The following is a 23778-nucleotide window of genomic DNA, read 5'->3' as shown; positions in this document are numbered from 1 at the left end:
TGTGACTGACACAGAATCGTGCCACTGCAGCCTGGTGCAAGTAACATGCAGACTGAAACTCTACACATTCATTTTCTGATTAATCCTTCATCCAGTCGCTCTATCTTCATCTTGTGCCCAAACGAGTCAAATAACAAAGTTAATTTCAATCCCTGGTAAATAATTTTATCTTGTTAATAGTCATAGTCAATCATATAGCGATGTGCTATTTTGAGACTATGCCGCAAGGCTATAGTCTCTTCATTGGAAACGTATAATTGTGAAGCTATAAACCTTTTGTATACATCGAGTGCAATATGCAGTCAACTGAAAAAGTTGTATTCTGTTTGAATATTAAACAATTTGCATCAATTTTATCCATACAAATGTACATGTCACATGGTAGTAAGTTCAGACATTTGCTACCTTGACCATATCTCGTTGATCATCAGACAGCGTAGCAGGTAAGTCTCTCTCAAGCCAAGACTCAACCCACGGCTTCCATCCAAGTTGTGCTGGCTCCATGTAGATCATACCGCATCTGTAATGGGAACAAACACACTCACTGTTATACCCAAAATTAATACTAATGTAAACATTACTGTACCTGCTTACAGTTGCTGGTGAAGCTTCTTCCACATCAGCCGGTTCAAATATCATAGTTTGTTTAGATGACATTTGTATAATTTCACCACTCATCAGACACAACTGCAATAATAATTATCATCTCAGATACACTGTATGCCAATCACGTTTAGCAGGGGAATAATGCTATTAGTTACGAAGCTTATGGCTCATAGGTAAAATTAATATGATCAACCAGTTAAGTCATGAGGCTTGGCGAGTAGCGTACTCACAACGTATGAAAGCTAACTGACTTCCAGTCTGTGAGCTACATGTGTGGATGGCAACCAGAGACAATAACGAAATTGCCAAATCAGATCCATGAAACATTCATGAAAAAGTTTTTACTAAAACAGTGTAATTCATGTTTGCGATTAACGGGTCTTGTTGGAAATGAACAACAAATCTTACCTGTCTGCAACTGCTAATGTGGCTTACGAGGTATACAGGAACCTAACATTGCATAATCATGAACGCTATTTATGTCCCAAATGTAATAACGATCAGTAGTTATTGTACTTTGATGACTACAGACTACACACTGTGGTCACGTGAAACAACAGTTGCGTTGTATAATTTATAACAAGTAGCGCGCTGGGAAGGAAAAAAGTGTCTAAATTCGTAATTTTACGTGACAATCCTATTGTGCTATTCAGAAGTCTCATAGCTGTGGAAGTGACCGTGTAAACGCAGCTTCATTTCCCAGTATTCTTCAACAAAGCATCAAACAAAACTCCTAGTAGTCACGTAACACATAACTTTACATGTCAACCAACCCACAGAGGTAGAAAGTATAAAAAGCGAAATGACAAATAAGACACATAAAGTCTCATTTTATAATCAACTCTATCTCAAACAGAGGTAATGAATCATGCAAAAGCAATTAGTTTTCTCACTTAGTTGCAGCAAAGACTTATAACTCACACACACACACACACACACACACACACACACACACACACACACACACACACACACACACACACACACACACACACACACATGGACAAAAATGGACAAATGTCAAGCCCTCCATGTCATTTGACGTCGACCTTAAGGTCAGATGGGAGATAGCTCCCCTGCCTCTAGAGACAGGAACTCCATGCGCTATTTGGAAACTTAGAGCCAGCACTACAATCCACCTGAAGCTTGGCCCGAGTCATCCAGGTGCACTGACTATGGCGCAGCTCTGGGACTGGACACCAAGGGCCACAAGTACCCGTCTGTTACTTGCATGATGCCAAGCCAGCGGTCATGTCCCCCCCCCCCCAGTCAATGACCAGATACTCATCTATACTCCTGAGTCAAGAGAAGCAATTGTGTGTAAATTTCTTGCTTAATTAAGGAACTATGCCATAGCTCGCCATCACTGTGACTTGAGCCTGCAACCCTGCAAAGTCCTGGATGTTTTCATTCTCCAAATGCACTCTCTAACCAATTGAGCTACAGCACCACACACACACACAGACACACACACAGACACACACACAGACACACACACAGACACACAGACACACACACACACACACACACACACACACACACACACACACACTTCATTCATTACTTTCTTGCTGTCATCCAAAACAGTGTTCATGTTCTCAATCCAAGTTGTGTCCACAGGACCATCAAATACAATCCACTTTCGATTCTTTGAAGACGCAATTGCATGTTCACGAAAAGTCTTAGCCAATACACCTGTAACAAAAACACTTCCCACACCTAGCTGCCTATAGACTTTTTGTGCATTTAACAAACCATCTGTCCACTCATGAGAGATAGTATCAAATCTTCCATACAATTCACCCAGTGCAATTGCCTTAGGATTAATGACATGAAAGTCAACCTAAAATATGATCATAACTACATAGAACAAAGCAGCTGAGGCCTCAAAGATTCTTAAATTATATGTTTAATTGATATATCTATTGGTGCAAGGCTTGGCAAGACCCTTCCTATGTGTATTGTACTGTGTTGAGATGAGTGTTTGTATGAACGACTGGAAATGACGTTGAATTTGAGCCAATCACAGACATGATGGTTTGTGATGTCACAATGCAGGTGTAAGAGTAATAGCTGTGCGGCTCTCCAGGTTGCTGCACGCCATTCCCATGGGACTAATACAAGGATGTGGAAACAGGATCTCCTAGAGATGGCTTGACAACTGCCTCCAAAATTCTATTACATGTGAGAACACGTCGCTTCTACAGTGATGACAAATCACAGTGTTTCGTGTGTGTTCTCACTGAGGCTCGCCACAATAATGCTTTCATTTTTAACTAGTATATACACTATACATAAATTGCATACCACAGGTCACAACTATAAAGTATAGCAAATTTCATACCCACAGAATCAGTTCATCAGAACTATCAACACTAAGACTATTCTCTGGTCTCAAGTAAGAACCTAGAACTGTTGCAGTCAAACATCACCATAGGATTATGAGTGGTTTAAGAATTACACTTGACTTAGTCAAGTAATCAATGCAAGCAATTAATTGCATTTAATAATTAACCAATTTTAATCAGTTAATTAATTATTCATTAAAATCTCACAATCACATATAATCAACCTTGAATTCTTCCATTAGTTGACTATCATGTAGTTCTCCTAACGTGATAGCCAACACTTTGTAAGCAGATGTCTTGCCAGCCAGTGGACCTCCAACGATCATAAAACCATGCCGAACAAGCATCATCTCATATATCTGAATGATCTTGTCAACAAACCAGGGCACATCCTTAAAACCCATGCGAGCAATAGCATCAAGCATAGCATCTTCTAGGACACCATGATCTGAACGAGGAAGAACAATACCCGGAAACAAATCTGAAGTAATGCCCTCAAATAGAGGAATGTCATGTGACAAAAACTAAAACACAAAGAATTGCCAGGAATGACCAAGTTATAACATGCAACAAACACAAGCCAAAACACAAAAACACAAAAACAAAAATATCAACACACAAGAACAAACACAGACGAAAAGCATGAACACAGAAACTGACTCAGAAACAAAGCAGACGTGCATGTTTGTAGACACTATAGTCACAAAAACTGTAACCACCTACCAACCACCTGCCCACCCATTCACACACACACACACACATGAACATGCACACATGCACAAATGCACACACACACACACACACACACACACACACACACACACACACACACACACACACACACACACACACACACACATACACACACAAGCATGCACGTGCACATGCATGTACACACACACACACACACACATACACACACACACACACACACACACACACACACACACACACACACACACCACACACACACACACACTTCTTGACCTTGGGTAAGTTGACGTCATTTATTGATCTCAAAAGAAGTATACTTTCATCTTCATCAGGATACTGGATCTTTAAATTACCTGCTGCTGTCAAAACAGATTTAACTGCTCTCATGCCATAGTCATAATGATGCTGTGATGACAGCTAAACAATTAATCATTGGCATACAGGTCTTAAATGATCCCATCAAAAAGTGATCGAACTGCATACTTGCTCAGAGCAGAGTTTGTAAGTTGCAAAGATTTTGCCAGCCAAGCTACGAGCCTCCACAAACCCCATGGAGTAGAGCATAATTTCTGCAATCATAGTGTAGTCAGGCACCATCATAGCAACAGTCCGAAACAGCACCTAACACACAATTGTAACAATCAGTCTATACAACAGTAGAATTAGTTAAATATATATTTGTTATATTCATGGCATTCAGATTTACTGAATGCACATGCAGGATGTGTAATGCTACATTCTACAACTAGTTCAATTTTGAGTTTGTGCTGTCTATAGAGCCCATCACGCTCTTGACTATGTATGGTCATAATACATAAATCTCTCATCTATTTCTGTGAAGGCCATGTAGAATATTAAATATTGTTTGGAGTGACTCCAGTATTCCCCCAACCGCCACAGTACAGACTATACATGACACCGGCTGCCAGCTGCTCGATCCACCAACCACAGACAGGCTAGAAGCAGACGCTACCACAACTACGAATTTGTCTCAACTCCTGCTGGCAACGCCGGCAAGGGTGGTAAACAGTATACCTCCGGCTGGGTACTCCCGCCCCATCAGTCACTTTGCTCCCCCTCGACCTAGCGCCTCCATTTAAACCAATCAAAACAGTTTACAGAAGTTCCTGGAGTAGTACAAGAAGTAGTATTAGTCACAAGACGTCACGTGCAAAACCAGGTTGGGGATACTGCACGGAGTCGCACCATCATGTTCTAAGTTAGCAACTGTTCACTGTAGTGGACACGACAAACACTGTTGTTCTCTATACATTTGTAAACCTTGCGACTCTGACAATATATACGAACATTGCTGCACATATTGGCTCCATCATCATCAATGAATTCATCAAATATCAAAATATCTACCAAATTGGAGTAACAAGTCACAGACAACTTTGCTGAAACATAAATCATTTGCCTGCCATTAGAAAGTCAGAGAGTATCTCGATCATACGCCAACTACTTTGTTCATACTTCTATGACTGTGTGTGTGTGTGTGTGTGTGTGTGTGTGTGTGTGTGTGTGTGTGTGTGTGTGTGTGTGTGTGTGTGTGTGTGTGTTGCAGTTGGATAATTCTTCCAGCAACTTACTTTCAAATTGTCAGGCAGTTCAGCTCGTCCAGCATAACCTGGATTCATTGTAATAAAGATTGTACATGACCAATCCAATACAATCTCGGTGCCTTCAAACAAAAACTTCTCCAGTTGCTGTGACACAGCTCGTTGTATTGTCTGTATTTGTTGAGCGACAACAGACAGCACTTCAAGTTCAATCCTATTGAACTCATCAAAACAAGCCCAAGCGCCTGCTTGTGCTAACCCTTTAAAGAACTTTCCCATTGCCTTGTGATCAAGACCATCAGAGCAGTTGAAAACAACACACTGCTTAGCAACTGCTTTGGCCAAATCTTTGCAAGTCTCAGTTTTGCCTGTTCCAGCAGGTCCTTCTGGTGAGCCACCAAGATTCAGTTTCAATGCTCCCATCAGTGTCCGATAACAACGATCAGTTAGTGGCGTAATCACAAGTCGACTACTGTTGCCAAGATACTCATAGCCATAAGGTACAGCAGTTGTAATCATTTGCACTTCAACTGAAGCATCTTGGAAGTAGTATCGAAGCTGTGAAATCCACTGAAAATCTGCCGGGTTGCTTATATCTTTATCATTGAGCTGAGAAACGACGTCTCTTGCTGGAGAAACAACAACGCAAACTCACAGTTAAATGTAAGCTAGGAAAACACTGATGATTACAAGCTATGTTGGGCTCTTTGCTGCTACTTATTTACTCCAATGTGTTCATTCCCTTTACTGTGATGTGGAACGCATACAGCAGCATGCTTTATGTAAAGCACAAGTGGTAAAACCTATTGTGTATTTGTTAGTCAGTGATGAATAGATGTATGTTGGTTCAGTAGTAATGCAAATGTATGTGCTAGTACACCATTGATGATGACAAAACCATAACCAATAATAATTTGTGTAATTAGTTAATCAATGCAATTATTTATGCACATGACATGTGTAGCCCAAGTCAATTAGAAATCGCAAGATTAGTAGCAAGATTGCAACAACTCAGTAGTATACTTGAAAACGCTAAATAAGAAATCTTGACTTACATTGCACAAACTTAAACAGACACAAACACAGACACACAGACATAAACACAGACGCAGACACAGACACACACACACACACACACACACACACACACACACACACACACACACACACACACTGGTACATACAATTGACACACACCAGGTGTGCCTTTACCATGCTGTTAAAATTTTTAACATAGTTATCATGTACAACAAATTCAAAGACAGTATTAATTATAATGTAGACAATGTTATCAAAGTACTGCTTATAAGAACATAAACATTAGCTCTACAATAGAATTCAAGTATTAATTTAAAGTTTATTCTAATTATCTAACTTGTGCTTAGAAGTTTGATTTCACAGCTAAAAATACACAATTACAGCACAAAGAGACAGGCGATTTACCATGAACATCTATGACTATGAGTGCACCAAGCGTTGTTCTTGCCAAGTTAGTTAGTTTCCCACGAACCAACTTTACAATTTCTTCAATTTGATTGTTGCATTGTGACAGATACACATTCAGTCCATTCTTTTGCAATATAGCCTTTGTTCAATAAAGAAAATATAACAAAAAGAACAATTTCATAAGTCAGCATCAATTTCGCTGTACAAGTCAACCAACAAGTGACTGACTGACAGACAATCAAACAACAACCAAAGATATTCTCATTCAGTATAAAAAGTAAGCAGAACATCAAGCAATGTGTGTGCCTGTAACACAGTTACATAAGCACACAAACAAGCAAGCAGGCAAGCCAACTAGGCATGCAGATGAGCGGGCAAGCAAGAGGGTTGTACAGTAGCTTGTCATAGAGCGACTACAAAAGTAATATTATGTCTATAGTGTTTAGCATTTAGAACAAGTCGGTCGACAAGCAGGCAAAACAGACACATAGATTGACAGGCAAGTAAGAAGAAATTAAGTGAGCAGAGCCATACAAAATAACATCAAAAAAGCACAAACAATTAAGTTTTAAAGCATCCAATTTGGACAGACTATTTAAATTACACATGAAGAATACAAAGCCTGAAACACAACTTGATAATGAAATCAAACTATGAAACACCAACTTTCATCATATGGTTTGTTCACTACCTTTGTCACTTCTTCTGTCCAACAGATGCTACTAGCAGCCAACACAACCTGTCCAGGCCACTCCAACACCCACTGCTTTCTCCTAGTTGTGCCATAAGCCTCCAGTGACTGTTTCATGACACTCCTCAAACTTCTTCTCATTCCAGTTTCAACTTCCAGCAACCACTTTTCTACCAGGCCTTTTGCATTTGCTGGCACAATAGCATCACAAAAGTCAACTGTCTCTCCTTCTGACGAGATCATTGCTGTAATGTCTTTTTTATCAGAGAAGTGTAGTTTTACAATTCCTTCAAAACACTTTTTCAAGTGTGGCTGTACACGAAGGGGATCTTTAGTCTCAGAAAGAATTTCCAACAGTTCATCATTTGATAAAAAGAAGAACCTTGAAAACATAAACGAGGCCCAAGTCGTTAGGTGGACGTGTGTAGCTAATCAACAACAAATGAGCACCTTGGAAAAAAGAGGCGCTTCTTCTCAAGGTATTCATTTAAACCCTTTTGGATCTCATTCAGCAAGTTCTAAAAGATTAGTCTGTGACATATGCCAAACAAAATACACAATGCAAAGTACGTTTGACTTTTCCAGTCCCTCTAAAAGATGTGGTTGGGATATTACAGCCAAAGCCTTAGTGTCCTTGACAGACTCTTCAGTAATGTGTTTCCTAAACAAAATCACAAATGTGATACTTGTCCCAACATCTAACCAAATCAAGTGTCGCATTGTAGTCTTTAGAAAACCTGTCAATGTGTGTGAACAAACCACATTTGTGTGTGCATGCATCCCTGAATGTTATGTGGTGTGTGTGTGTGTGTGTGTGTGTGTGTGTGTGTGTGTGTGTGTGTGTGTGTGTGTGTGTGTGTGCCCGAGGCAGCCTCCTGATCATGTTGGCTCTGAAGGATTTGACCCTCTCCGGCTTACCATCTGCCTTCTGCAATATCTTCAAATGCCATCATCATGATAAACCATCTCAGATCGACAGGAGTCACTCAATGGCACACCTAGTGTTTGGGAGCAAGCGTACGGGAATGTGTTTCTTTGCAAAAAATGACTGTCACACTACTTCCGCATTGTAAAGTGCTTTGATTACTTGCAACGTTTAAGTACTCATTTTCGTCACCTTACATCTATTTCTGGTTATTGCTGATGGGGACAGAGGCCATGTGCACGGAGTCCAACAGTGAAAATGGCAGTGCGGCATGGACAAAAGAAGTTGGTCTCCAGCGTGGAAAGAAGTAGAACAATGGTCACGGTGAGTGCGGGTGATCTCTACTGCTGGGTTAGCATGAAGCAGCAGTTTGACATCTCATATGCATGCTGTATGAGAGAATTAAATGAGTTAGGATGCTGTAGATATTACCTTTTTACAAACTGGTAGTAAATGAACTGAGTAGACATTTGCTTTTCGCTGCTTATGCCATCATCTTTCGAGATGGGCTGGGGTTATAATAGTTTTGGTGTGTGCGTGTGTGTGTATGTGTGTGTGTGTGTGTGTGTGTGTGTGTGTGTGTGTGTGTGTGTGTGTGTGTGTGTGTGTGTGTGTGTGTGTGAGTCTGTCTGTCTGTCTGTGTCTGTCTGTCTGTCTGTCTGTCTGTCTGTCTGTCTGTCTGTCTCTCTCTCTCTCTCTCTCTCTCTCTCTCTCTCTCTCTCCTCCCTCCCTCCCTCTCCCTCCCTCTCCCTCCCTCTCTCTGTCTGTCGTAATTGTGCTCTTGTGTGGTGGCATGCGTGTTCATGTGTGTAGACAGTAAATATAAATGGTATTTGCCTATTAAACTAACCAATGAGAATCCACTACAGTAAACTTTCGTCCTTCCTCTGGCATTTGCTGCATAATATCTTCAGAGCTAAATATAGGCTCCAAATACAGCCATGTAAGTTGGACCTAAAATCCGTCAGTTGAAATGATCAATAAATTAACTCAAACAGAAGAGAGAACAAACCTTGAGCCATGCATCTAGCACATCCTGCATCAGGTTCTACAAAGTAGATTACTATTAAATCATTACAGTGTAGCAAAATGTCATACAATACACATCACCAGACTAGTCTCCCATTCTTTGACTTCAGCTTCCAGAGGAGCCACAAATGGAGAGCCACGCATAGTCTGTGTTCTCACTATGTGGTCGTCAAGGAGAAACTAAAAATTCCACCACTCAGTATCATTAAAATTCTTAAATCTTGGTGAACAAGTGACATACTTGAATATCTTCTACTGATGACAGTATATTGACACCAGTGTCTCGATACTGAATAAAGCTGAAGTGAACTTCTTCCCAATCCTTTTTCATTCTGCTCAATGCCTTCAACAACAACCAAAATATCACATGTCTAAATAAGATATTGAATTCATTAAGGACTGCATCAAACCAGTAAGATAAATCAAACAGTTGCTGCCAGTGTAAATTAACACAAGCTGATAAATATTTGATGTACTTTTAGATTTTCGGAACATGTGTCCATAAATTTGAAACATACATGTATACTGTATAACTCTCCATTTAAAATTTCTTACACATAGATACGTACATACATCGCATCCATAGACACATGCATGCATGCATGCATGCATACAGACTATCTGCATTAGTGCAGGAATTAAGCCTTTGCTGAGACAAGGGCACATAATTTTTCAAACTGGCTTTTTCTGAGTGCTGAACTAACACTGAAACAAGAGTCAGTTGGCCAATATATCTGTATCACAGATAGCTAAAAGTGACAAAGGTTTGTGGGGGCATAATTTGTGGAAGCATGTGCCCTCATGGACCCCCGCTTCCGTCGCCTATGATGCAAACAGACAAACAGACAGACCACCAGACAGCCATGCTTCATATGCAGTGCTCATTTTTCTTATCTATCCCTTTCAAAAATAGATAACTACAACAATAAGTGTAGATAACGTCTCATCAAGAGTCCCAAATTATACAATCTATCATCACAACACAACATCAGCCAAAATTTTAAAGCCATATGAACAAAGTAGATGGCACTAGCTGATACCACAACTGTTCACTTGCACACCTCATCCCTCTAGCACATTGCCGTTCCTATCATGTACAAACTGAACAAATCTGTGTCCCCACAATACACCCTCTACCTAAATCGTTCTGCATCTCACAGATTTCCTCTAATAATTGATGCCTTCCAACCATTGCTGTCAACAAGTAAGCATCCAGTAAACGTCTTTGAATCATCCCCATTCTACTATTTCACTGTCATATATGAGACAACTTTGCATTTCTCTTGTTCACTATAGTAGTCTTATCACTACTGAGTTCTCACTACTGTGTTTTGTGCAACTGCCACTTCAGCTGAAGTCCAAAGCAGTTTAAAGATCTCCACCTGTTGATAAATATAACATGTGCAATACACCTCCACTGTCCAAAAGTCTTTGTGCTTCTGTAATTTATACGTATTTCTGACATACCCTTATAACAATTGGATATAAACAAGTCAAATAAGAAAGACACACAAAACATAGGATAAGCAAAACCATAAACGCATTGTATTGTGAATTACAAGTAAATTAGTATACTATTAAAAATACAAAACCTACCTTTTCCAGTGAAAACTCCTTAGTGGCTGCAGAGCTTATATCCTGAATGGATTCAATGTGCAGTTCAAGATTAAAACTGAGCATGTCAGCTAAAGATGTGTCATCTTGTGGACTGACGTCATAACCAAACTAAAAAACAAAAATCTACAATTACCTTCTCATTCAACATCCTTTCTTCCTCTAGACAGTCATAGTCACCAAGTCTATAAAATCTATCAATAATAACATTCTAGCTGTTACTCTTAAGTGCAAACATTGTTCATTGCTGCAATTTTGCATCAAGTACACTATTGATAAAGCCAGAGAGGAACCTTTTTTATGGTAATTAGAAAATCTGTGAAAAAGTATTAAATGGTAACACAGAATTTTGATGTAGCGCGGGTCTAATTTCTGTTGATTTATCTATACTGCTTGCAAGCACAACATCTACAACATGCAATACACACTTCCAGTTTAGCACATTAATTAATTACTACACTCTCATCAACTAATTAGACAATATGCCGGTCTAAGGGCCACAAAAACAGTAAGTTTACATATTACCATATTCTCAAATTAAACAAGATTTATTTGGTCTGATTAAATTGAGAGTCACTCACTGTAGTTAGAAAAATAAGCATGTACTAACCAGTTCATTGATTTCATCCCAATGGCGTTGCCGCATGCCGGGATTGCACACAGCATGTAAAATAGGTAGATTGGTCTTAAATTCATCCACCTTTTTCTTTAAGTAGTTGGCAACCTGCAGAGGCCCAGGAACATTGGCAAATGTCTTGCTCAACTTGTAAGCTGTCTTCCATAACATGCTAACCTAGGTGCACACAAACATCATGCCAGTGTTGAAATACATTGCACAGGTAAACCTATGTCACAAAGCAGCTCAAAAAGCTACAGCATTTGCATGCAGCATTGCCCATTACAGATAGGCTCAAAGTGTCAGAAGAAGGCAACCGGCTGGACACTCGAGCTTACATGACAGATTGCTTGTTTACCACAGAGATTCAGGCAATATTAAAATCTAATTTTGATCTGCTTTGGAAGTAAAGCTGCACGTCCTTTACGCGTTCTACCAAACATTGCGGTAATACTAATTGGCACTGCATATAGCAGACCAGCTCTGTAGCAAACTTATTCCACAGTGCATATTGTAATCTATGTTCATTGTTCGTCATGGCTTGAGCTTAGTTATGATTCAAGTGACACACGACTCAAAATCCTTCTTCATGATTGGACAATTTTCCACATTTCCCTAGTGTAACAACATTGGATAAAACATCTTTTGCCCTACTGAAATAGGCTTCTTGCAAGTCCTGCAATGTGTTTGAAGTTGTGTGACTTCAACTCGTAACTTTCAATAAATTACAAGAAATGACAAGAGTAAACCAAACAAAAGAATGCAATCAAGTTTGATGATCAGAAGGCAGTTGGTAGTCTTGACAGTTATGATTTAAGCACTCACCTCTTCTTCTATGTCTTCTGGCTTAAGATCATTGATTGGTCCATCCATCCAACGCTCACTGTGAGCTTCAAACTGAACCACTGAATTCCAAAGACGACTGTATGGATCAAGTGCTGCTAGAGCCTGTGTAATTTGAGGATAAGAGTATTTATCATCCAATCGTAGTAGCTCTTCTTCTCCATTTATTTCAACACACTGTTCAAGAAGAGTACATAATGTTACTACATGTCCAGAAAAAGCTGCAATGAAATCTCTAGCTCTGCACAAGCACAAACTATAGTCGTTAAAAGACACTACAACACATACATAACTTGCAGAGTTGCCAACTAGGAATACTGAAAATGTGTGAGATCTCAGATTTTCATCAGTACAGTGACTTATATCTGCATATGGGCGTGACCACAAACAACTAAATACATAAATTTTTACAAACACAAAACTATATAGCTCTCCCGTTGAATCTGGATATGTACAGGGTATTTGCTAAATCCATTAGTTAATGTTAATTAAGTTAACTAAAGCAACCTCACTTAATTCCGTCTCGAAGCAACATCTAACTATCATTCCTGCGTTTTCTGTTTTATATCTTGCTGTAGCCGCTTTTGCTTTGAGTAGGAGCTCTTTAGTTGGCTCAAACTTCAGAACAGTACCCTGCGTCATAGCTAATTTTGTCATTATAATAGATGCTAGAGTCATTTATGCATTCATTTCTGTTCTTCCAAATCATGCTGAAAATCCGTTCTTCCCCAGCATTAGAGTGAGGGATAGTTGCTACCAGCCTGGCAACTTTGCTGAGAAGAGGAAACCATTCTGTCCATCAGCGTGTTTGGCCCTAGCTAGAAATGCCTACCCTATCCAGTTTGAATCATCCTTGCCTACATCTTCAGGAAGAAAACTATCACTAAGCGTCTGATAGTCTAAAAACTCAGATTGTAGGGAATCAATTTCTGTGTGACTGAAATTGATTACGCCATTGTACTTTTCAACGAAATAGAGTACAGATGCAAATTTTACGCTTCGTCTTGTCCTGAAGTCTGTCCACTTTGCATGTTGAAAAAGAGCCTCTTCAAACGGCGTGCGGAAAATGAGAAGTAAGATATTCGGTTGCAGCATTGAAGAACTTTCGAACACCAGCTAGGAAATTATTCTGTTGAAGAGACGTAATATCTCCTTCTCTTTCTAGCCTTCTGAGCATCTGATTTGTTGCGTATCCAACAAAAAGTTCTTCGTCTGGCAGTTGTTCTTTTGACAATCTGACTGATGGATCTATAATATCTGTAGCCCGACATATAAACACGTAGGCTAATAAATCTTTTCAAGAACGATCTAACTAGTTCAAGCATTCCATCAAAGATAATATGAATGCAAGGCTCTTCTCTTTGAAACAGCTTGTTAGCTCGTGTAAAGGTAGGCAGAGATGCTTGGAAAAACATAAAGAAAATCTCTGTCATAGGATTTTCATAGCTTCTACGCAACCTCTGAAACCGTGCATCTCAGCAATTTTCAGACAGAAAATAAGACTTCAAGCCTTCATACTCTAGTAGAACCCTGTTCACAACTTCTTCTAGGCTCAGCCATCTCGTTGATACATATTTCAGTATCTTCTGTATTCTACAGCACAAAAGGAACAAAAGTCTTGTAGTGAGCTAGTTCTTTTTTGGCTGTTTCAAAACCAGAAAACAAGTCGGTCGTCATATCCTCAAGATCACAACCAGTCACTTCCATAAAGGCAGGCATTTGGGAGTTTAACTGTTGGTTATTCGTAATCATCGATCACTTTACGGCAGTCTTGTTAGATTTTATATTAGTTACTATCAGACTCTACAGATTTTTACGTAATCTACGGTGTACGTACAGGTTCACTATACATGTCTGCCTGACAACTACAGATATAGTTTCAGCAATCAAAGTTGCGTGAGATCTGGGTTCCTTGCGTGTGAGCGTGTGACCTGAAGGAAGTGGCATGAGACTCACGCACGTTGCGTGTGAGTTGGCAACTCTGCATAAGATAAGACTTGCTGCTCAAGAAGACAACAATACTATGGCCATCTGACATGGCATGTTGAGTTCATTGTTAACATAATCATACCTTTAAATTTTATGCAAAGATGAAAAATAGCTAAGTTGTTGCTTTTGAAATTTGTCTGAGTGTATAGTATTATGTCATAGTAGAAGACTATCTCTGTTATTAGCATGCCATCTTTTACAAGCCACAATTTGCAGGAAGCTAAACATCGTATTGTAAGAAATTAACTTTACATGACTACTAGTATTGAGTAGCATTTCGAGTACTTTTGCACTAGAAAATTACTGTATTGTGTCTACATTCCTTTCAGCATCAGTTAACAATTAAATATCTATCTAAAATATCATAAATATCAACACTCCTAGTTTCCAATTCACTACTTTGATAATGTTATGCATTGCTTGATATCACACCCGGTCAAATACAAATTCAGTAAAATCATTTCTGGTTTGTCTGCATTTCATGAGTTGTTGCTTTTAGCTTATTGCTACATGCTAAGTGTGATAAAAACAATGCAAGCACAAACTAGAGACAATTAAACTGGACATACTGCTTGTTGGTACTTGTAAATTTTCTCTTGAATGTCACTTAATCTCTTGGCATTTTGTGTAGCCTCATTAATTCGGTCCATGGAGTTCAGCTGACAAATTTCTTCTACAAGTTCATCTAGATTCTCTGTAATCTGTTCTCTTTTTGCACAAAGTGCTTCAATAGCGGCATCTTTCTGTTTGCCAAGATGATTCTCACTAGTAACAAAGACAGTCTCATGGTATCATGCCATGTAATTTATTCTTCTTGAAGTAGATTCTCACGTGTTTCGCATTGCTTTTGCAATACGCATAAGCCATGAGAATGTCATATTATTCAGCTGAACATCTTCTATTGACAGAGTAGTACAGTCAAGCAGGAACAAGAGATTAGGAGCAGCATCTTCAGCTATGACACACTGAAAGTCAAAATAGCATCAGTCCTATATCCACCACCTCAAACAAATGTAACATAAAATAGTAAACAGATAAACCAGTGACATATGTACATGCTGTTCATGAGATTGCCACAGGTTGGCCAGTGACATATCATACTCAGTATTTCATACATTGGCTCTGAAACAATGCTCGAAACATCTGAAATAGTTGCTTCTGTCTTACAGTAAAAAAGCAGACAGGCAGGCAGGCCAGCTCTCACATGTATTCATAACTTGCAAACAACCCCCAGATTGAGAACTACCCATGTGCACAAACTCAAATACTATAAAGTGTAGTAAACAGTTACAAGCTCAAACTAACCCGCAAGTCTTCAATAATACCATGATGAAGACCATGGTTATAGTCAAGCAGTTCCACAAGACCATGAATTGAGTCAGGCTGTTCAGAAAGCTTGGCAGCCACCGTCTCAAACTGACTGCAAATTTCCCGATTGAGTTGTCGACTCTTTGAGGCAACTTTTGCAATCACTCTGTTTGCTAGAGCATTAGCTCTGTCAGTCAAAAACTAAAGGTGCAGAAGCAACTTTGTCAGCAGAACCACACAAGAAGTCACACAAACTTTAATTACTCAGTGTTAATTAACAAAATATGCTGTATACATATATGTACATAAACAATATTAATTAAGTTAATGTGCAAATAAATTGTTAATGTGTCTGTACAAACTGTTTCTTCTTAACAAAAAACAGTTTATTTTACGAGATACATACCAACACACCAACAAACAAAATATACCAACAGCAAACACAGAATCATCGAAATGGCATGATCATATGCAACTGTAATCTGATATGGCTCAAACTCATTTCCACACAATAGTTGATTATGCCTAGCCAATTTGCTCATGCAAATACTTCTACAAATAACTGAGAACATTACCTCGCATAGTGGTTTAGTGTCAACCAAGAAGAGACCCAGTGCAACAGACACAAGCCGACTTGCAACAGCAACTGCAATTGCTTTGTATTTGTCAATCTCAGTTTTGTATCGTGAAAGAGTATGATCACTGTCCAGAAACAGTCCAACAAAACGATCTGCTTTTCTTGTATAAATGTTTTCAAAAGTCTTGTATTCGGAAGAAAATCTGCAAAATGACACACAATTAAGCAAACTGCAAACATTGACAGTTAGGGTACAGTACTCATCATTACTTCCATGTCATGAGTTGATTTTTTGATTATTATTGCCTTTGTCTAATGTACAGTATAACATGCATGTAGGTCTCGCACTGCATGCCTAACAGCTTCCTTACATTACTATGATTGTTTTTGCAAATCCTTCATGCACACAAAGATTGAGGAATAGATTAGAGAAATTAGACAACTGTGAGATAGCTGAAAGCAACCTCATGCCGCCTATGCAACATTCACAGATGGTTTGGTTGGTAAATGGATGTATTCCTCTATAACGAATCCACTCACACCAGATGTTGTACAGCTCTTGGAAAACATAATTCAAACAAAGCTCATACTGTCAATCATTAATCGATCCCCCACTGGAGATCTTGAGAGAAAAAATTGCTTTCTCTCCCAACTCGATTTGGAGATTTAGCAATCATTGATCCAACAAACTCGAGCACTGAGTTCGAATATTCAATGAGGATGACTCCTCCTGCAACCAATTAATATTCCAACAGAGTAACAGCCCACAACAGGCCATCAAATCCAAAATTCAAAAGAGAAGCAAAGATCATTCAAAGTACAACCAACCAATTAGAAAGTAAATTGCCAGAAACACTGAAACGATCCATGAATCTTGCTTGTGAAAAAGCTGGCTATACGTTCTTCTGATAAAATCACATGATTTCTCTCTATCAAAGGCAACCTTTAGAAATTCCCTTCGATACAATTGTACTCCAAAGAATCTAGCTGATCGACGTCCCTGTGGATGTGTTTTCACAGTCGACTATGCACTAACTTGTCCGACTGGCGGCTCCCCACATTGAAGCATAACAAGATTCTAGATGTAACTAGAGATATACTTTCCAAAGTACGCAATAACATCAAATTAGAACTAAAGCTTCAGCCCTTAACATGAGAAACATTCCTATGCGATGCAACAGCACAGATCAAGAGGCTTGTCTTGACTTGTCTGCATGTTGGTTCTGGGGAGGCAGGCTAGAAAAAACCATTTTTTACGTCAGGGTCTTCAATCCCAATGCTCTAACATACCACAGACCTTTCTATCGTACATTGCCAACACAAACAAGGCAAATGTCGGAAATACAAGCACCAAATTATTAAAGTCAAACAAGCAACATTCATGCCATTAATATTTTCATACACAGTTGGCAGTAGTCCCATTACCCAAATATCTAAAAAAACTATCATCAATGCTTGCAGAAAAAGATGACTGTCAGTATATGGAACAACTATGAACTGGCTGCGATGCAGACTCCAGATGCCGTACTTCGCTCATGCATCACGTGCTTACGAGGATGCTGCAGCAAGCACGCCAAGCTTACAAGAGACTTAAACATAAAGAGCAACTAAATCCTCGCATAATAGGCTTAACTGAGGCTCCAGCTGGTCGCTTTACCTATGCGAGGCTTTTGCATCATAGAGGAAGTGACCATGCAGCTGGACCCTTGGGCCTCCTTACATATAGACATGCATAAACGTAATTTACAAATAATAAATGATCACACAAACCAACGTCAAACTTGTATACAAACATACGATGCTAGAGTACCTTCTCTTTACCTTCCTAATCCAAGTGAGTTTGCTGCCACTACATTTCTCACGCTCTCCTTCGCACTGGCTACGATGCTGTCCCATGCTTTCACTGTTTCAACATAGCGAATGGAGAGAGCCTCTTCCTCCATAAAGAGACTTGCATCAACACGTGGAATGTTAGACACAGAGACGTAGAAAGTGTCTATCAGTTCACACAGTGCAGAAGTCAGATCAGACATGTCAGGTGAAAACTGCAAAGTCTGAAGATCAATGTTTCCCTTCTGTAATGCAAACACAATTCCAACTTAATTAAACAATGAACTAGCTTGAATAAATAAATAAAAAGGTATAAATTGGGTTTCTAGTAAGTCATTATCTGCTATTGAAATTCCTCCAGCCATTAGAAAAAGTTGCATTTTTATGTATTATCAACAACATGTCCTCGCACACACGACAAAAATCATATACATGTAAGAGTAGCCATAAGGTGCAACGAACACAATACATCATGAATTGAGATGACACTTGCAGTTACACATATTAAAGACTACACATCAATCAACCATGCAGTACAATACAAACAAATTTGAAAGTTACAAAGACAACTGACCACCTGGGTATCTCTTTCTATTACCTAATGTCACATATGACAAAATAAAAGGAAAAACTATGACAGCAGAGTACAGAAATTAATAAAGGTCAAGTCAAACAAAGCTGCCAACAACAACATAGGTGATATTTTAGAAATAACAGCTTCAAACCTCCAATAATTGTCCATTCCAGAAATCAACAAGCAATCACATAATTATGACATAAATACCATCATTACGACAAATAAATCTATCAACACTGGTAACAATCTTGCAACATAGTGAACAGACTCCCTGATTTCATTAACATAGCATTCCTGTCAAACCTTTAAATAAAGTAAATGTTTAGGATATGATGCTTACTTGATAATCAGCTAATTGTTACTGTTAGCTAAATCAATAGCATACCATAAAAATGATTATCAATGGTGAAATCTTTGACATGTTAGGTTTGTATGGTGGCTTGTAATCATTTCCACTCTTGTACAATAATATCATTGCACTGAAATCCTCAATAGAGTTCATGACCATTTGCCTTAGCTGGGTTGACATCAATGCAGCTACACTATCCAAGAAATGGCCCATCTGAATGATTCGAATATCCTGCAAAAAACCAATGATAAAGAAAGAAGTCTGTATAATAATCTGTATGCAACTCCTTCTGCTTGCTTGTCTAATTCTCTACAGAACAAGCATAAACAACAAACAATCTACCGCCACAGGCAGTTGTTTGCCTCATAAAAGAGAAGATACCACCAAAGGAAAAAGTTCAACTGTACTGTATCACAGTCACACAGAATGACATGCCAGCAGCTAGGTTATCAACTTGTTCGCAAGTGTCAGACAAAGTGCATAAATCATCAGCCCAACTGCCAAACTGAATTCATGCACTTTCTCCTTGTCGTCAGTGGCCAGTAATAGCACAGCTTGTTGCAGCTTTGTCCAACAACCATCATCTTCCTCCAATTGTCAGTCTATTTGTGCATGCATGAGCCAACTGTTACTTGTTAAATTACTTCATAAAAACAGATAATTTCCACTATGTGCATTTGTCATTCTTTTTTCTTTAATTATTGTATGGGCGTGCTCTGGTATGTAATATGAGCCAGTTACAGCGGTCCGTGGAGGTAGAAAACCCACTAATCCACCCACTGTCACAGCAACAGAATACCCTGGGTATATTTTAGAGTAAACATCAGGCTGGAATACAATACACTAAATGCCATTTAGTCTAGCTACCAAACATACCACAGCACAATTAGGGCAGTCACATAACACCTATTACATCTACTAATTACATCAGCAAGGTTACTAGCAAAAACAAGTTATTTATTGTTTGTTGCCCATGTAGAATGTAACGCTGCAATTTGAAAAGTGGAAGGAAAGTGAAAGTGTTGATGCTTCACATGACCTGTCCCATTCAGCAGCATTGAAAGTTGATGCAAATCCATGCCCATACAATAAATTACATATTACATGGGTATGTGGTGTTTATGGCATTATTGACACCTTGGCCTCAGGGCTTATCACCTCCATAATTGAACCTTGCCTCCCGCTTGGTCAATTATCTCGTTGATAATGTGAGGCCTCTGTCAATAAATGCCAGCAGACCCATGTAATAACTAATACTTAATTAATTAAATAAAGGCCTGTCCACACTGGCAACTGGATCGCGATCCAACCGCAATGCTGTCCACACTTGCAACTCAATCGCGATCGGATCGCGATCCGTCCGATCCACATCGCGAGGTGGCAATCCGATCGTGATCGGTTGAATCCAATTAGAAATAGTGGGCGTTACCTTCACGTACGCTACGTGTGTAGTCGGAACATCTAGCACTCCTCACTCGTCTTTGTTCTTGCTCACCTTACGTCGCTGTATCAACGCTTTCTACAAGCAAAGAAACCACACATACACATCGGTCATCAGTCACATGATAGCGAAATGAGGCGGAGGTATCGTTTTCAAAGTGAAGTGTGGACGCTCGCTATCCCAATCGGATCGCGATCCATTCTGGTCTAGTGTGGACAGGCCTTAATATAATATAGGTATAAACCTTGTCTTCTGGCATAATAGCTTCTATATCTTCACGATGAGAGTCAATAATTTCTACACATTGTGGTATCCATTCAGACTGAAGAGTTGTTGCCATTGTGTTGCACTGCTTGTGAAACTCATGAACAAAACTTGCCAGTGTCAAAGGCAATTGTTCCTTTATCTCGGCGATGCTGAACAGTCTAAGACTACTATACCTGGTATAATAAATAGAATATCAAGTATCAAAGAAAAAGGGTTGATACCATATCCTACCTCTGTATCCATAACTGATGTAATTCCATCATCACTGGGTGAGTAATAAACAACCAATCAGAAAGAAAATAACGAGCTTCCAGCACTGATTCATGCCATGCAAATTCTGTCCTGCCAGCTGACTGCGGCAACTACAAAAGAAGCACAAGCACCTTTCTTAACTGCACATTACACAGACTCACTTGCCATCTTTGAGATAGTAAATATCACTAACCAAAAGTCTCATTACTTGTTCACAGCTTATACAAACCACTGATAACTCCATTACATATTGCATAATAAAAGATCAATTCAATACTTGATGTCCATAATCAGTGACAGATCCAAGATTTTTTGGAGGGCGTGGTTCAATGATAATTTTTATTTATGGTGTCACTTTGAATAAATTATATTTAAGAGTAAGAAATGTCAACTTAGTCAAAACTAACTTTACCATTAGTTATTTTGGCATCATATAAACAAAAGCACTCATCATGCAAAGTAAACTAAAAACACAAAAAATTCCAGTTGTACTTCATCATGCTAAATTTCAAGAATACGTGATGTTATAATTATAAAAACTATAGCCAAGCTAAGAAAGTAGCCTAATCCATTTCGTCTGAGTTGGAGTTATCTGAGACTACAAACACTGCATTCACACTTAAACTATTAGAGAGAACATAACACAAACTCATTCAATGCTAGAAATGACTGCGTCTGAAACCCAATATATAGGCCTAACGGAAATTTTAGGGTGTGCCCCCTCGTCCTCCTTGGATTTACCACTGATAATTAAGAACATAACTCTTATCTACTCACACAATACAGTAAGCTTCCTTTAGGCAAAGTTAGACATGCCTTTGAGTACAACTGTAAAATGAAACTAGCTTTGTCGTTCACCATGGAATCGACTCTGTTGTAACTACAGTTGTAATATGTTGTTTAGAATCCTGCCTTATGATTAGAGACAAGTTGGTAAGTAAGTCAGATACATACACAAAAAGCTGCAATTTTTTTACTCCTATATTTGAGTATGCTCCTCATAGTCTAGTGACATCCACAAAGTCCCACAACTGATGCTTGTAGGTTTAATAATATTGACATTATGTGTTATAAAGGTACACAGTATATCAAAATTTTTAAGTCCAACTCATACTGTTAGAGTCACATTAAATAACACAAGTTCAACTTAGTGAAAAACTACCAAAACTCTCACAAATTATTTAGAAAGTGAAAAGCTACCAAAACTCTTACAAATTATTCAAAGACATACACCCTAAAATCATACCATTTGTGGCAAGTGAATACCAAGTCTTGTTTGTTCTTGTGGATCTAACAGAATGTAATCCAATATGCTTTTCTGAACTGCCCTCACATAGTCTGCATCTATCTCCTACAGCAAATTTCATTATAAATATTGAAATGATTCACACCCAGCTAACACACCTTTTCCAGATATTTCAAAACACCTTTGTATTGATGTCTGACAACTTCAGGTACAAGTCTGCTTGCATTCTCAATGTGCTGTGTGTCAAGTGGAGCTATCATTAATGGATCAATACACTGCTCCATAAGTCGATAGTATCTTGGACGCTCCGGTGATGGCGGAGTGGCTGGTCGCTCTAATCCTATTGTGGGCACTGTTGCAGGTGGAAACTTTGCATCAAGAACAGCTTGTGTTTCCAAATCATGAACTTGTGAGTTCATAACAACATGAGATGTTGCATAGTCAAGACCATCTTGAGAAGAAGAGTCACCATTAAAGCCTAACCTGTCGCCATATACTATATCTCCACATTCTGCCTTCCGTACTTCTGGAGATGCACTTTCTGACTTGACTCTGTCTGATATCGATGCTTCAAATCCTTGCTTGGTTACCTCACTCTCGGTCACTGACCGACGTAGCCTATGAGAAGATCGCTTTCTTCGTGATTTTCCAACAGGTGGTGATGGAGAAAGATAAGTTTTTTCTGGTCTTCTTATGTTTGCATAAAAGGTGTTGGGCTGTTTATATTGACTTGGTGACCATTCATGAGTTGAACTTACATTATTAGCACATGACTTGCTGGCCAGTGATTGCTTTGCTGCTGTACTACTTCGTGAAGCTATCAGAACACTTCGATTCGGTGAATTTCGACCAAGCCAAGGCAATATTTTCTGTACAAATTCTGGTGTTCGTGAACGATCCCTTGTGTGACCATATGATAGTTGATGGTGGCTTTTGGAAGCAAGATGTGACCTCTGATGTCCTAGTTGGTGATATAATAGCAATAGATTATTACTGTACTTGTATTATATATACAAGACTATATCATATATATCAAGCCATTTGCTACTTTCCTTCATCAGCTTAATTAACTGTTTAAATGCCTTATAGAGTCTGCAAGCTTGTCTGTCTGGGTGTCCATACATTTACATGTAAACTATGTCACATAAGTTGTCCAGTTAATATGCAGAAATAATTTTCATTAGTTAATATGGTCTATTAGCCTTGTTTGTCTGACCAGAATTAATCCATATGCCTGTATGTTTGTCTGTACATGTAACTATCAACTCTTCTGTTGGCTGTCTGTCTCTGTATGTCTGACGACACATGCACGCATTTCAACAACTAGCTACAAAGTATCTCACCAAAACAAAATAACTAACAAAAATATTAAATCCTAAATTAAGTCCAAACTCATTACACTAAAAATTAGTTTCTACATAAATTACAAGTAGACCTTAGTCTGCAGTCTTGTCCATCTGGTGTCAATTAATTTCATGTGTCATAGACAATACGATATAAAATGAAACATTGGTGAGAATATATTTTTGGCAGTTTGCTAATAAATTG

The 23778-nt window shown here is 38.8% G+C and overlaps 2 protein-coding genes across 2 annotated transcripts in view; both read right to left on the bottom strand.

Moving 5' to 3' along the window:
• LOC134196556 (dynein axonemal heavy chain 3-like) overlaps window positions 1-15300 on the bottom strand; it is a 49224-nt gene extending 33924 nt beyond the window's left edge. The window contains 21 exon segments of the mRNA XM_062665716.1: window positions 406-520; window positions 587-687; window positions 2171-2301; window positions 2362-2449; window positions 3179-3478; window positions 3942-4085; window positions 4152-4289; window positions 5261-5859; window positions 6674-6815; window positions 7368-7749; window positions 7818-7885; window positions 7938-8028; window positions 9143-9246; window positions 9305-9340; window positions 9403-9501; window positions 9563-9664; window positions 10918-11046; window positions 11546-11728; window positions 12377-12571; window positions 14953-15148; window positions 15215-15300. Of these exon segments, the coding sequence (XP_062521700.1) occupies window positions 406-520; window positions 587-687; window positions 2171-2301; window positions 2362-2449; window positions 3179-3478; window positions 3942-4085; window positions 4152-4289; window positions 5261-5859; window positions 6674-6815; window positions 7368-7749; window positions 7818-7885; window positions 7938-8028; window positions 9143-9246; window positions 9305-9340; window positions 9403-9501; window positions 9563-9664; window positions 10918-11046; window positions 11546-11728; window positions 12377-12571; window positions 14953-15148; window positions 15215-15261 (3390 nt within the window). The 5' untranslated portion in view covers window positions 15262-15300.
• A 370-nt stretch (window positions 15301-15670) lies between these two features.
• LOC134196867 (dynein axonemal heavy chain 3-like) lies at window positions 15671-23010 on the bottom strand. Its single transcript, XM_062666088.1, has 8 exons — window positions 22389-23010; window positions 22231-22335; window positions 20964-21094; window positions 20710-20905; window positions 19061-19255; window positions 18090-18343; window positions 16267-16471; window positions 15671-15892 (listed from the first exon to the last, which is right to left on the bottom strand). Exons 1-8 carry the CDS (start codon window positions 22647-22649, stop codon window positions 15671-15673), a joined length of 1569 nt encoding a protein of 522 aa, XP_062522072.1. The 5' UTR covers window positions 22650-23010.
• Between the last annotated feature and the right edge of the window lie 768 nt (window positions 23011-23778).

Source organism: Corticium candelabrum, chromosome 21 (genome assembly GCF_963422355.1).
Source record: "Corticium candelabrum chromosome 21, ooCorCand1.1, whole genome shotgun sequence".
Taxonomy (NCBI): Eukaryota; Metazoa; Porifera; class Homoscleromorpha; order Homosclerophorida; family Plakinidae; genus Corticium; species Corticium candelabrum.
The sequence above is the reverse complement of the archived record's forward strand: the minus strand, read 5'-3'. Positions and strand labels throughout refer to the sequence as shown.

What these genes read in the sequence shown, in the direction of transcription:
- LOC134196867 (XM_062666088.1), bottom strand. Translation starts at nt 22,649, where the DNA reads ATGAACTCACAAGTTCATGATTTGGAAACACAAGCTGTTCTTGATGCA. An exon ending in AACTCACTTGGATTAGGAAG is followed by an intron (nt 16,472 to 18,089) that starts GTAAAGAGAAGG and finishes GTCATTTTGCAG; the next exon opens with ATTTTCTTCCGAATACAAGA. An exon ending in ACACTAAACCACTATGCGAG is followed by an intron (nt 15,893 to 16,266) that starts GTAATGTTCTCA and finishes CTGCACCTTTAG; the next exon opens with TTTTTGACTGACAGAGCTAA.